The 13,344-nt window shown below is 33.1% G+C and overlaps 3 protein-coding genes across 3 annotated transcripts in view; 2 read left to right on the top strand and 1 right to left on the bottom strand.

The window, feature by feature from the left end:
- The first annotated feature begins 477 nt into the window (after nucleotides 1-477).
- Nucleotides 478-2,152, top strand: LOC123713315 (GPI ethanolamine phosphate transferase 3). The gene is made up of 5 exons (XM_045666918.1): nucleotides 478-1,156; nucleotides 1,295-1,424; nucleotides 1,714-1,935; nucleotides 2,087-2,098; nucleotides 2,142-2,152. The coding sequence occupies exons 1-5, from the start codon at nucleotides 626-628 to the stop codon at nucleotides 2,150-2,152; spliced, it is 906 nt and encodes a 301-aa protein (XP_045522874.1). The 5' UTR covers nucleotides 478-625.
- Nucleotides 2,153-9,766: 7,614 nt separating this feature from the next.
- Nucleotides 9,767-12,256, bottom strand: LOC123713637 (ATPase ASNA1 homolog). Its single transcript, XM_045667395.1, has 5 exons — nucleotides 12,008-12,256; nucleotides 11,811-11,916; nucleotides 11,477-11,662; nucleotides 10,966-11,103; nucleotides 9,767-10,726 (listed from the first exon to the last, which is right to left on the bottom strand). The coding sequence occupies exons 1-5, from the start codon at nucleotides 12,124-12,126 to the stop codon at nucleotides 10,274-10,276; spliced, it is 1,002 nt and encodes a 333-aa protein (XP_045523351.1). The 5' UTR covers nucleotides 12,127-12,256; the 3' UTR covers nucleotides 9,767-10,273.
- Nucleotides 12,257-12,473: 217 nt separating this feature from the next.
- The window catches only part of LOC123713160 (fukutin-related protein), a 4,906-nt gene continuing 4,035 nt past the window's right edge, over nucleotides 12,474-13,344 (top strand). The window contains exon 1 of the mRNA XM_045666703.1: nucleotides 12,474-13,338. Within this exon, the coding sequence (XP_045522659.1) occupies nucleotides 12,595-13,338 (744 nt within the window). The 5' untranslated portion in view covers nucleotides 12,474-12,594. The remainder of the gene's footprint in view (nucleotides 13,339-13,344) is intronic.

Genomic DNA, 13,344 nt, shown 5'->3' with positions numbered 1-13,344 from the left:
GTAAAATTTCTTTTACCACCATATAAAAGCATAAAAATGGATAAATAATAATGTGTTAGTCATATATTAATGTACATACATTGTACGACTGTATGCGATACAAACTAAGAACTCAAGAAATTATTATTTAATAATAAATTAATATAATTATTTTATTAATACTGAGTTTTGTAATAAATTGACATCACTTACAAGAGTCCGCTTACGACAACTTATCAAAAAGTGTTACAAAAATTTACTATCCTATTCCTTATTGATTAGGAAATTATTTTTATGATTATTATAGTTTTTATGTAATATGTTTAGAGCCTAATGGCTAGATAACCACTCTTTTATGCGATTTTTGCGTTTATTCCAAGACTTCCACAGACTAGATTAAAATGAAGTTAAGAAATGTCAGCTATCAGCCCAAAGTCAAATGCTGATTTTGACAGTATAATAAATTAAATTTATAAAAATTGCAATTTTTACGGTGCGGTTTAGATTAAACGATTAATTATTATTTAATCTAATAAAAATATGTTTTTTTAATATAATATGATTATCCATCTCTATTGTTAGTTTTCTATATCGTTTTAATACAAATTTTTCATCGATCAATGTTTAATTTGGAAAATTGTAAAAGATGAAAGAAAAATGGAACTTTATTCTTTATCTTATTTGGTTTTCCTATTTGATAATGTCAGCGACATTAATGTTTGGACACGGTTTCTTGTTATCTCGTAAAACCCTTAGTGATGTATCTGAATGTGTCGGACAAGATTTAATTAAATGTGACAAAAAGTCTGGTGCTTCCACAGTTTGTAGTGAATCCGAAAGAATTGAGCGTATATTGAATAATCCTGGGTCACCTTTAATTTGTCCACTGGTGTCAAGGAGGGTTGTTCTTATATTGGTTGATGCACTTCGTTATGATTTCACGGAGTACAATCCTAATTTAGAAAACCCTTTACACTATCAAAACCGACTGCCCGTGATTTACAAAACTTTAAAAAAATGGCCAGAAAAAACACGTATATTCCGGTTTATGGCCGATCCACCAACTACAACTTTTCAGAGAGTAAAAGCCTTAGTGACAGGATCTTTGCCTACTTTTGTAGATGCTAGCTCAAATTTTGCAGCAATGGAGTTACACGAAGATAACATAATTGATCAGGTAAACAAAAACCTGAGGTAGTTTTTTTAATACATTCTTTAAATTTTACTTAAAATAAATCAAGTTTTTTTGTAATATGTATTTGTACATTGCCAACTTTAAAAAATAGTAATTTTATGAAATCTTTGATTGAAATAGGTAACCAAAAGTGGTGGTCATGCTGTATTATTAGGAGATGACACCTGGGCACGCTTGTTGCCTCAGAGGTGGCTAAGATCTCATGCCCTATACTCATTTCATACTTGGGACTTGGATACTGTTGATACTGGTAATGGTTTTGGTCTTCTGCTTAATTAAAACTTTTTAGTAAATTATGCTTATTATATTACCAAAATAGCTTAGAAAAATTTATTACCCATATAATGATTATACAATTTGATAATGTTTATTTATTGTTAAGTTAAGAAGTATAGAAATATAATTCTAGGGTTTATATTTTCTAAACATATGTGCATAAATAAACATGTGATGTTTAGTTAATTTTCTATACAAAAATGTACAGCACTGCTAAAAATAACAATTATCTATAAATTTTACATGAAACAAATTTATTGTAGAAGTGGATTCCAAAATTTATGATGAACTGAAAAATAATGATTGGAACATATTGTTAGCTCACTACTTGGGTGTAGATCACGCAGGTCATAGATATGGGCCTAATCATGCAGAAATGGCTCGGAAACTTAATGAAACAAATTCAAGACTCGAGAAAATTATAGATGTTTTGCCTTCTGATGCAATAATGTATGTTATTGGTGATCATGGAATGACTGAGACAGGTATATAGGATAATATTTTCACTACTTAAAGTATACAGTCCCACATTCATAATTTATAATATTATTTCTGTAGATTTTGTTAAAGTATTTATACATTACTTTTTTTAATGTATACCTTTTTAAAATTGCAAATTATACTTGTTGCATGCAGACACAGGGACAGGTAAAGACTTATTATTTTATTATAACTATTTTTTATATCCCAGGCTTAAAATAATTTCATTCAGGTGACCATGGTGGGGAGACTAAGGCAGAAAGAACAGCTGCAATATTTGCCTACTATAAGGGTGGGTTAGCTGGTGATGGAGATGAAACTGCTCCAGGAAGGGAAATACAACAAACAGATTTGGCACCAACTGTGTGTGCTGCTCTAGCACTGCCACCCCCAGCACCATCTTTAGGGAATGTGTTGCTACCATTACTGCCTCATATGAAGGCATCAAACACATTGTTGCATCTAACCAACAATTTAAAACAGGTAGGATTTACTCATTTCTATAAATTGTGATTTTCGTTACTGAAATTTTGTTTATGCATACCAAATTTTACTGATTAGAGAACTTTACAATAGTTTCGTCGAGAATTAGTATACAATAAAAGCTCTTTATTTGCGGACTATATGTTCCATATGCGGCTATTACAGAATCCGTGAATACAGAATGATAATTTATATGGGATTATAGAGGATAAATTCCTAGGTGATAAATTTAAAAAAACAAATACAGTACAAAAAATATTTATATCTTCAGGCTTAGGTAATAGTTTAAAGAATTTTGTAATTTTTGTTTGCTTGGCAGTTCTTCAAAGCTACTTAATTCAGACTGATATTCAGCGGGGGCAGTAGCAATCTGCTCTTAAAAATAAGACTTCGTTATACACGGATAAATTTTCACAAAGCTCATTCTTAAACCTTCACTAAGATTTTAAGATTTAATGTTACGTTTCCAATGCTTATTGAAAACGCTTCTTCAATGGGCTGTAAATTTAATATTTCCTCCAACGGCTTCAGTCAAATCTTCATCTTGCGATTCAAGCAATTCTTGAATGCCACTCGATTCCACTCTACTACCTACTACCACTCTGTTCGAACCCAGCTCGTACTAATCCATTTTATCGCAATTTTAACTATGTTTGCAGTCAAAGTTTTAAATTGCACAGATTCTTCGTCATTTTCCGTAGTCAGAGCAGGCTACAGTTTTTTCTAGCATGACTTCAATATGTGTTGCTTCAGTTCTTCCAATGATTTTTTTCTTTCTTAATATTCCTATCAGGGTTATTATTTAGTACTGATTAGATCCGCGAATAAAGGAATTAGGTCGCATTTTTTAAGTCCGCAAATAGTGAAAACGCGAATGAGGAAGCGCGAATGAGGAGCTTTTACTGTACATCAATATGATTCAGTGTTTGACAGCTCAATGTGAGTTTCCATATATTTATTTTTACTACATGTATTCTATTCAAACGATGCGTGTTCCAGCTTCTTTACACAAATACATACTTTGTTTAGTTTTTAATGCTACAGTGTATTGTTACTTATCTATATCTGATTGATATTTGATATTATTAATTCTGATGTAAGCTTTGAAAGCAATATAAAATTTTAGGTGACTCAATACTTGGTAAGATATGGGGAAGAGTCTCAGCAAGTGTCTCTTGATAGATTGGCCGAGTTAATTAATTCTACAAGAGATCAAATTGAAAAGGCTTCGAATATAGTTACGCAAGAGGATCTCAAAACATATGTTGCTGATGTTAGGTAAATCAACTTTTAAAATATTTGTTTGTCTAAGTAACTAAACATACCTTTATAAGTAGCAAATCTGGTTAAGCTGGTTAACTGTAATTAAACTTAAATTGCATTTAACTGTGACATTGTCATGACCATATACTTGCGTCAAAACTTATTTAGGCAATTCTTGAAACATGTCATTTGTTTCAGAACACTTATGGATAATATTCGCGCCATCTTTCGTGAAGTGTGGGTCGAGTTTGATTCGTTGGCCATGTTGAGGGCTCTTCTCTTACTGTTACTAGCCATATTTTTCAATTGGATTGTTGCTGACGGCATATCTATAGATCGCATTCCTCACGTATTCTCAAGTTCGTTTGTTCCTACCGGGTTAATATCCATGGCGATATGTATATCTTTATGCTACATGGGCCATTATTGGCAGCTATTCTCAGACTTAGAAAGTGCAATAATATTAACGACTGGTTTAATATCTGGTGCGCTCACTGGTGCCCTTGTTATATTGCATTGGGATGGAATTTCGCAGAAATGGTATGAGAATCGAACGCCGTTTTATGAGCGATTCGCTCGTACGGTTTTATTCGCTTCCGCTGCGGTTTTGGCATCAAATAGTTATATAATAGAGGAGGGCGCCGTTTTATCGTTTTTATCCTTGAGCGTGATAGGACTTATAGCATGGAATATTGGTAGCTTAAAAGCTTTAGCCTTGTGGGCTGGTTGTGGGTTAGTTTTCGCGTTAACGAGGCCTTACAGGGGTTGCAGAGAGGAGCAAGGGGACTGTTGGACAGCGGGAGATAATTTGAACAGTGGACAAGCGTCTAGGGCAGCGTTGGTAATTGCGTTGGGTTCAGTGGCAGCTGTAGTTGCGGTTGCTAGGCGACAGGTTTCTTGGAGAGGGTACGGGATAGTGATTGCTGGTATCTTCACGTGTGCGCATTGGGCGGTTGGCTGGGGTTCTCTAGGATCGCCGAATAGATCTAGGCTGCTTGCACGCGTTGCATGGCTCTTCATCGTTACAATGTTCGGTCTGCTATTGAAAAAAGACCGCAATGGACCGGTGACTCCACTTATAGTATGTGGCTTGTTGTTTTATTTAGCCAATTGTTTGGTACTGGGAGCGTCTTACGCGCCGACGGCTGCGCTGGCGTTGCTATCCGGCTTTTTGATACTTAACATGGTGTCATTGATGAAGCACGATGGATCGTCAAAATCCTGTAAGTATATAAACAACAATTTATGAATTATTAAAATAGCATTATATTGTTACATTTTTCACATTTATTTCACAACTAACCCGACATTTGGCCTAAGCAGGCCTTTGCTGCATTACATACTGTTTCGCGTTTTCTTACTGGGCTTCTAAATTTCTCAAAAGAAGTCTCAAGGAACTGTTGGGCACTGAGTAGCTTTTGTGTCCCTGCATTATATATTATTAAGACATCATACTCTTACATATTATCATATAACAAATTAGTTATTATTGAACCTGACCTTACAAATTATATACGAAAGTTAGTTTAGTCTCAAATAAAGATGAATATAGTAAAATTATGCTGGTACAACTTGATGTCGGCTTTATGGAACCTACCAATGGCGTAATATATAACCGCTAATTTATTAGTCGCTATATACTGGCATACGTACACAGTAAAAAGAACATTAAACTTATATTTTTGTCGGTTTTGTCACCAAAGCAAATATTCACCATGTAGTCACACACGTAATGTGTGCCTAGAGTACACTAGCGACTGCACAATGATGAAGATTATAGTTATTCCAAGAAATGTCCCAATTTTCAGCTTTATCGTCCCGAAGCAGTTCTACTTTGGCGTGTTTATGGGCCCTGGTAGCTTCATACAATTTCTATGGGTCAGGACACCACCCTACCTTAAGCCATATCAGCTGGACGCCGGTGTTCCACGCTGGTGACCCTAACTACAGCGCATTCGGCCCAGTCGTCTCTTTCATACTACTAATATTTAATTTGTTTGGTAAGTGACGGATATTTACGGCCGGGTTATGAATTGTGATACCATTCGTAGCAACGATTGTATCACTTGTATGATGGAATATAATCCATCCAGAAATAAAATTATTTATTTATTATGCGCAAGATTGAGATCCCAGAACATTTTCAATTTTTTTGTGGCTTTTACCATTAGGTATAACAGCTAGTTATAAATTCGAATTTTGTTTGATGACATAAAATTCGTGTAATGTTAGGTCAATTTATTATTTGCATTTTAACAAAAACACACACCCAAAATTCTGTTAAATTGTTAATGGAACTCGAAGTGAAGAGAAGTTATGTATCATGTGTCCGGGATTTCAATCTCCAGCGAAATTCTCAGCCCCAGTTCATACAAATGCTGGCTGTGGAAAATAGCGCGAGGATATCAGTACGGATATGTATTTCCTAAATAAAAATATCGACGACTCTTGACTCCACTGCAGAAAGAAATCTGAAAGCAAAATCTATATAAAGTTGTAACACTACTTTTTGACCCTAATAAACCTCCTTAAACAAGACCATTCTCACAGGAATGCCGATGATGTTTGGTGCAACAGTTCCACTTTTGGCGTTGTGGGGAAAGAATGGAGCGATGGGACCGAGATCACAATTAGCTTCCGTCTTCTCATTGTGCCTCAAATATTCATTGTGTTTTGCTATACGAGTAAGTATATCTATCATGATCCTGACGCATGCGTGTTCCAACTTAGTTTTAAGTAATCATTTAGGTTTCTTATAGCTGAGAGATCAAACGATTTACTGTCATCTTGTAGTCAGTTAAACCGAAGTAACGATTTTATGTTTTGTTTGGCTTCATAATACATACTAGGGGTGTTATATAATATATAGTCTGTTTCGGGTTTATAAGACTAAAACAAAAATTTCCTTTTTTTAAGTATTCCTGATCTAATAAAATAGTGTACCGTGGCGAGTGTTACAATCTACTACATGATCTTCAAATTTATGTATCCTGAGATGTTTCTTTACCCCCAAAAATAGGAAGGAAGCGCTACGAATAACAAAAGAGAAGTTATTGCTTTTATTATGCTTGTTATATGTAATACTGCAAGTATATTTTTTTCAAGGAAAATGTAACGTCATTATTGATTTTTATTGAACACCCATCGTACTTAATATATTTTATCTTGAAGAAAAATAACGATAACTTTTAGATAACCCGTCCATATATAACCCGAATCTTGATGTTAAAAGTACTTCAAAGAGCTGAGTAAATACCGCCATAGTCTTATCTATAAAAATAAGAAAATTGTGCAAATAGCAATAAAACGTAATAATGTTAAGTAAATAAAAGATAATGCAATAGTGACACGCCAAGGCTGACGTCACAATTTGTTTTACGAATCTTATGAACTTGATTAAAATAATTAAATATATATCAATTTAAATATTTAATCTGATAAATCGAATGACGTAGAGACGGCTTCAAACACATCTCAAAATCTGACAGACAATATGGCGGATGTTTGTGATCGGCTATGTAGTTTTATTTATTAAAATAGGATTACTTTGGTTATTTGCTTTGATATAAAATATGTTGGACCTGTGTGTTAGACAAATGATTATATAATCTATGACGTGATAACATTGTAAAACTGTCAAAGTTTTCTCCTAATATTGTTATCTATGCCGTATTTGTTATCATTCGTGGTCCATTTCGTAGCTGAGCCATGTGACTCCTTAATCTTATAATAATTCTAAATACAGTAGAATCTCTATAACTCGAACCTAGTTCGAAATCCTCAGTAAGCCAAAAAAATGTCATTCCCTTGAACTGATTGAAGCTGAATCGCTAATTCGCGGTATCTGTAGTTAACTAGGCCTTGTAAGTCGAACAACATGTTATTTCCCTACGAAGGATTGGTAGTACATATTATTTATACTCTATAACTCGGATTTCAAAAAGGAGACTCCGTAAGTCCGTAGTTAGTTAAATATAATGACGTCTTATTTTGAATTCCCCGAAATAATAGCAATAGCTCCGAAATATCCAAAATGAATGTTCGGTTTCGGGGCTTCTAATCTATGCTCTTTGTCTTACACATGCAATTAATGAACATAACATTTTAACAAGTAAAAAATAGTTTAAATAAAAAGATTTTTTTGTAGTGTACAATTTACTTCGTTAATAAGTACAAGTAGTGACTCTACAAATCGAAAAATACACTTGGAAATCGTGTCTCTGTAAGTTGAAATTTCAGCTGTTAAATCATACGTATCTCGAAGTTCTTGTGAGTCGAAAACTCGTTAACTCGAATTTATTTGCATTGACATTCGTGTTTTAGAGATTCCACTGTACTTACATTTTGGGGTTTTTAAGTCTTCAAATCATCATTATTGTGTCGTGACATGTTTTTAACATTACAGGTATTAGCGTGTGCTTTATCAGCCACGATACACTGCCGACATCTCATGATATGGGGCGTATTTACACCCAAGCTTATTTTTGAATATGGCGCCTGTGGTGCTGCCCTTTTTGGCTCACTTATCGGCGCCACGCTCACGGCCTGGCATCTTTCACCAAGTAAATCTAGTTGACACAAATCATAGACTGATGTTAGTTATTATTTTGTTACGAATTTATCTGGTACAAAATTTTTATCAAATGTAGACTTTTTCTTGGGTTTTTTTAGCCGAAATTAAGAGCTTTTGTTATGGTTATTTGTAGCGCATGAGCAAAACTCAATTCTAACTACGCCGGATTATTCATGTCTAAATCGTGAATATAACTCCAATTTTAATTACAACATCTGTGACAAATGAAAGTAGATAGTAAAGATTATAACAAACTATGGATGTGTTTCTGAATAAGGGCCCATTAAAATTATGGAGAACGTTTCAAGATTTGTTTAATATTTCACACAATATAGACTTATATTAGACCCATTTTTAGAAAAAGCACAACAATAGATATATCTTAACACACTATTGCCGACAAGTGAGTTCGCATTTATTGCACGACTTCTATATCTTCTACTTTAAAGAATGGGCCGTTAGAATAAAAAGAAGTCATTCGCCAAAGCATTTTTAGTGTGTAGATGATCAAGTTGTGAGATTATGTTTTGAATTTGTTAGAGATTATGGGAATGTTATTAAGTCTAGTTGGTACTAGGGTTATAAAAGGGTAGTATTTTGCAATAGATATTTTTATGTATTATGAAAAATTATTGAAGCTGATACGAGTTTGTGTAAATAATTTATAGTTCAGAATTTTCACTTTATACAAATGCTATGTACCGCCCTATTAACACTGCCATAATACAAAGATAAAGACAGTATTGCTATTTTACATTTAATGATAATTGTTAATTTAATGGTGTTTAATAAATATTTAGATGAAAGCTTTGTTTTATTTATGAGAATTGACTTGTACAATAAGATATACAAGTTTGTATGACGTTTGACATGATAGCGCTCAAACTGATATTGTGACTTGAGATACGAATTACAATATGGACCTTAATAATTTGGGGCTCAGACGAAGTGTCAACCAATGTTGTATGTAACTTTCATAGTTTCTTATACCAATAGTTTACCGGCTGTCACCTCACACCCAATAGACAGTCGATACGAGAAATAAGCTATATTTTCCTAAAAGAAACCTTATCCCGAGTAAACTAACCTATTATTTTTTTATATATTTTGGCAATAGTTTTAACTTTATTAATTTTTAACTCCTGTTAGGAATATTCTCTTAATATAAAGCAATGTTACGCCTGGTGGCGCTATATTATACTGACCCATCCTCTCAATGCGGCATATAAATATTCCAGTTTATTTGTCTAGCGGTCACCTCACACCTAATCACTCGATGACCCGACACTATTTGTATCTCGAAAAATATATTATTGTTCCGTTATAAATGTGGTCTTAATATAACGTAAACTCTCTAGATGGCGCTATGTTATGTTGACTAACGCACGCAAAGCATACACAGTAAATTAATTTACTAGCTTAGGTATACTAAGAATATTTACAATACTACTCATTTTCATACGGAAAATAGAATTAGAGTTCCATGCTACGACGGGGTAAGGTATTAAAAAAAAGTATATTCAACAATATTTTAATTTTACAAATATAAATTACATTTTCATAATAATAAATACAGCAAAAAAAAAACAGAAATAATGAATGGGGTTGTATTACGAAGTAAATTTCTGTATATTGTATATCTAAGTCCTATTCCCTAGTATCGACATATGAATCTTCTAATTCTAGCTTTCATCTAAGTTCAATGAATATTTAAAACTAATAAAAAATTTATGAATTTGTGTATTTAATGTAGCTGTGTCAGGCACTAGAATTTATCTTCTCGACATTAGATTTAACTTATAATATACATGTTATGTAGAAAACAAAATGACTGCCTATTTCTTTTGAAAACGATTAATGTTAAAAAAAATACAGAATTGAAATTTATCTCTTTCTTCCATGATGTCAATTGTTATAAAATGCAGTTTAATAATCTGCAGTCTTTAGTTTAAATTATTACAATACATTAATTGTTTTTATTCAATATGGAATATTTAAAACATATTTTGCTATAAAGGATTTTATTATGGAGATGATGCCTTATAAGGATTAAGCAAATATTCAGAGAAAGAATTAACAGCATCAGCACCCCTGACCTCCTTATCTAAAAGTGGTAATTTTGTGACATGAAAGTCTTCATACAAATCTGCTATTTGTTCAAGATATTTCTCTTGAACTTTATGCCTCGCTGCACATAGTTCACATGGGGCAGAAGCCTTCAATAAAAGTTGATTAACAATAATATTGTGTGTGTCAATGCCACACCTAGTAAGTTCCTGAACAAGTCTCTCTGTTTCATACAAAGACAGAAATTCAGCTATACAAACACACACAAAAGTTGTCTGATTGGGATCTTTGAACTGAGTGTTCACTTGTCGTATTATAGATAGCATTTCATCCATTTTATTGCTAAACATGTCTGAATTAAAGTCTGCCATGCCAAATAGAGATGCAACTTGGTTGATGAATGGTGCAACCTGAAAATTATAGAATAATAATTGATTTAGGGTATAACTAACAAGACAAGATTGTCTCTGTAATAAAATTATCTTGGAAGAAAAATACATTACTAGAAAAAAAGGCATATAATTATGAATGCTTCATACTGTATCAACTATGTCCTCAGATAATAAATAAAAAGTGTTTGGTCATTAGGATCCCAGTCAATTATAATGGTCTGGTATTTTAATGACTGAAAATTTATTATATAATTTACCTTGGATTTCAACAGCATTAATTTACCAAGCCCTTTCTCTACAACTTGAGGGAATGACAGTAAACGTAAAGTGTGTCCTGTTGGTGCAGTGTCAAACACCACAGCACTGAAGTTCATGCCTTTTACTAATTTCATAACCTGGAAAGTTTACATTGTTACTGATATGAAAAAGTTACTGATTTTACATTTGTCCATAAAAATGAATAATTTTATTTCCGTAACAAATTTTAAATTGTGGTATATTATAATGCCTTAACTTCTAATAAAATATAATAGCAAAACATTTAGGATAACATTCAGAATTGGAGTCAAGCTTAGTGCTAAGTCTCAACCAAATGTCGCTATTAAAGCAAGTATGACTTTCATATGTTAAAAACATATTGGATTTTATATAAATCCAACATCATTCATATGTAGGGCTACTAAGTCTCAACTTTGAATCTTATTCTTAGACATACTATGCAATGGTCTAAAGGAAATATTGGTGCAATATTGCAAAATATGTAAATACCTCAGCATAACTCATAGCCTCATCTATTCCTGGGAATGCCCCAACAATTTCCTGCATCACACCTTTACCCAATCTCATTGCCTCTGCTTCTCCTTCGAAATATTCTTCAGGTAATTCAGTCAATCCAACATTTGGATCAATTTCCATAGCAAAAAGATTTTCAAAGCCCTTTACTTTAGTTGGTACCTGATTTATGTGTCACATAATTATAAATCCTTTTTTAAATTATTATCATTGCAAAGTTTATACCAAAATCAAACATCTTAAAACGCAACAAATTACAAAAAGTAAAATAAAACAATAAAGGTATTCTGTCATTATGCTGATGTCTTACCTTTGAAAACTTTTGATCAAAAGCATCGGAAATGTTATGTGCTGGATCTGTAGAGATTATCAGCACTGATTCTCGCACTTTGGAAAGCTGTACTGCTAAACTACAACTGTAAATGTAGTTGGGAATAATAAATTAGATGTTTTATTATAACTTCTTATCAATTACACGACGCGGTGGCTTAATACCTAATATTTTACCTGCACGTAGTTTTACCAACACCTCCTTTACCACCAACAAAAATCCAACGCAAAGATTTTTGTTCGACGACATTCTTCAAAGAAGGCTCTAGTGGTTCAAAATCAGTGTTATCGCCCATATTAAGAAATAATTTTATTAACTGGAATAAGAATTCGTAGTATAAAAATTAATTAACCGTAACCACAAAAAGTTATGGCATAGAGTAATACACAGATTTAGTAGAGTACACGAGTAGTGAGTAATAATAAATACAGTTGGAAAATAGGAAATCGAGTGTCAAATGACATTAGGATGGTTTGCATTTGGAATTACTCGTATTATCAATGTCATTAATTGTCACTTTGAAATAAAAACACATACAAACTAATAAATGACAATATCGTAATGTTAAGTTGCATGTCAGTTGTCACTCAGTAATATTTATTTAGTAAGCTCTGATCATTAAAGTGATCATATTTATTTACAAAATATTAAATAAAAAGACGCAGGAAATTTAAATTGAATAGGCAGTTAAAGAACTTTATGAAAAAAATTATAGTATGAGTATAAGCGCTGTAAAAGGAATCTGGAATACTAAAGATTCAGCATGAAAATAATTTTACATAGATTACTCCGAGGTCGTCTTTCTTTAAAAGTTTATGTATTTATAATTTCTTTCATTGTATTATGTGGTTATATTTTACCACATTATAAATTTTACCCGATAGCTCCTGTAACTATAGCTCCAGCAGTGAACAGTCATTCAAGGGTCACTAAACACTTATCAAAATTAGTAACTCTTGTTTTTCGTCAGTTTGAGGAGTTTGAAAACGATGTCGCCGAAAGTGTTGCATCTTTTATGGGAGCATATCCTAATATGCAAATTTTGATTTTAAACCAAAGTCCACAATATCCACCTTATCAATTTTCGACATCAAACAATACCTTACGTAATGTGAAAATAGTATCGTTAGATCTTAAACTCGATTCTTCTCCTAACGAGTTAAAGCCTTTATCTCACATTTCTACTGAGTACGTGCTTTTTGTACCGGACTCGACACGTGTGACGCGTCGTGTACTTCAACAATTACTATTGGCTGCTACAAGCGCTCCAACTCAAGGCACAGCTGTAGGTGTTGGTGGTTCTCGATTAGTTTGTCAGCAAGTGAAATGGAACTTTGTAGATTGGACCCTGCAGTACAGCAAAGATTCTTCAGGAAAGATATGTGATGCAGTGCAAGGACAGCATGCCGTTATATTTAAGACTTCAATATTACACACACTCCCTGATCCATTTTTGTTTCCTTTTCCTGAATCACTGTATCTCCAGACTGCAGTGAGAAAAATCAAAGTAAGC

This window comes from Pieris brassicae, chromosome 8, assembly GCF_905147105.1.
Source record: "Pieris brassicae chromosome 8, ilPieBrab1.1, whole genome shotgun sequence".
Lineage (NCBI taxonomy): Eukaryota > Metazoa > Arthropoda > Insecta > Lepidoptera > Pieridae > Pieris > Pieris brassicae.
This window is presented reverse-complemented; position numbering and strand designations above follow the sequence as displayed.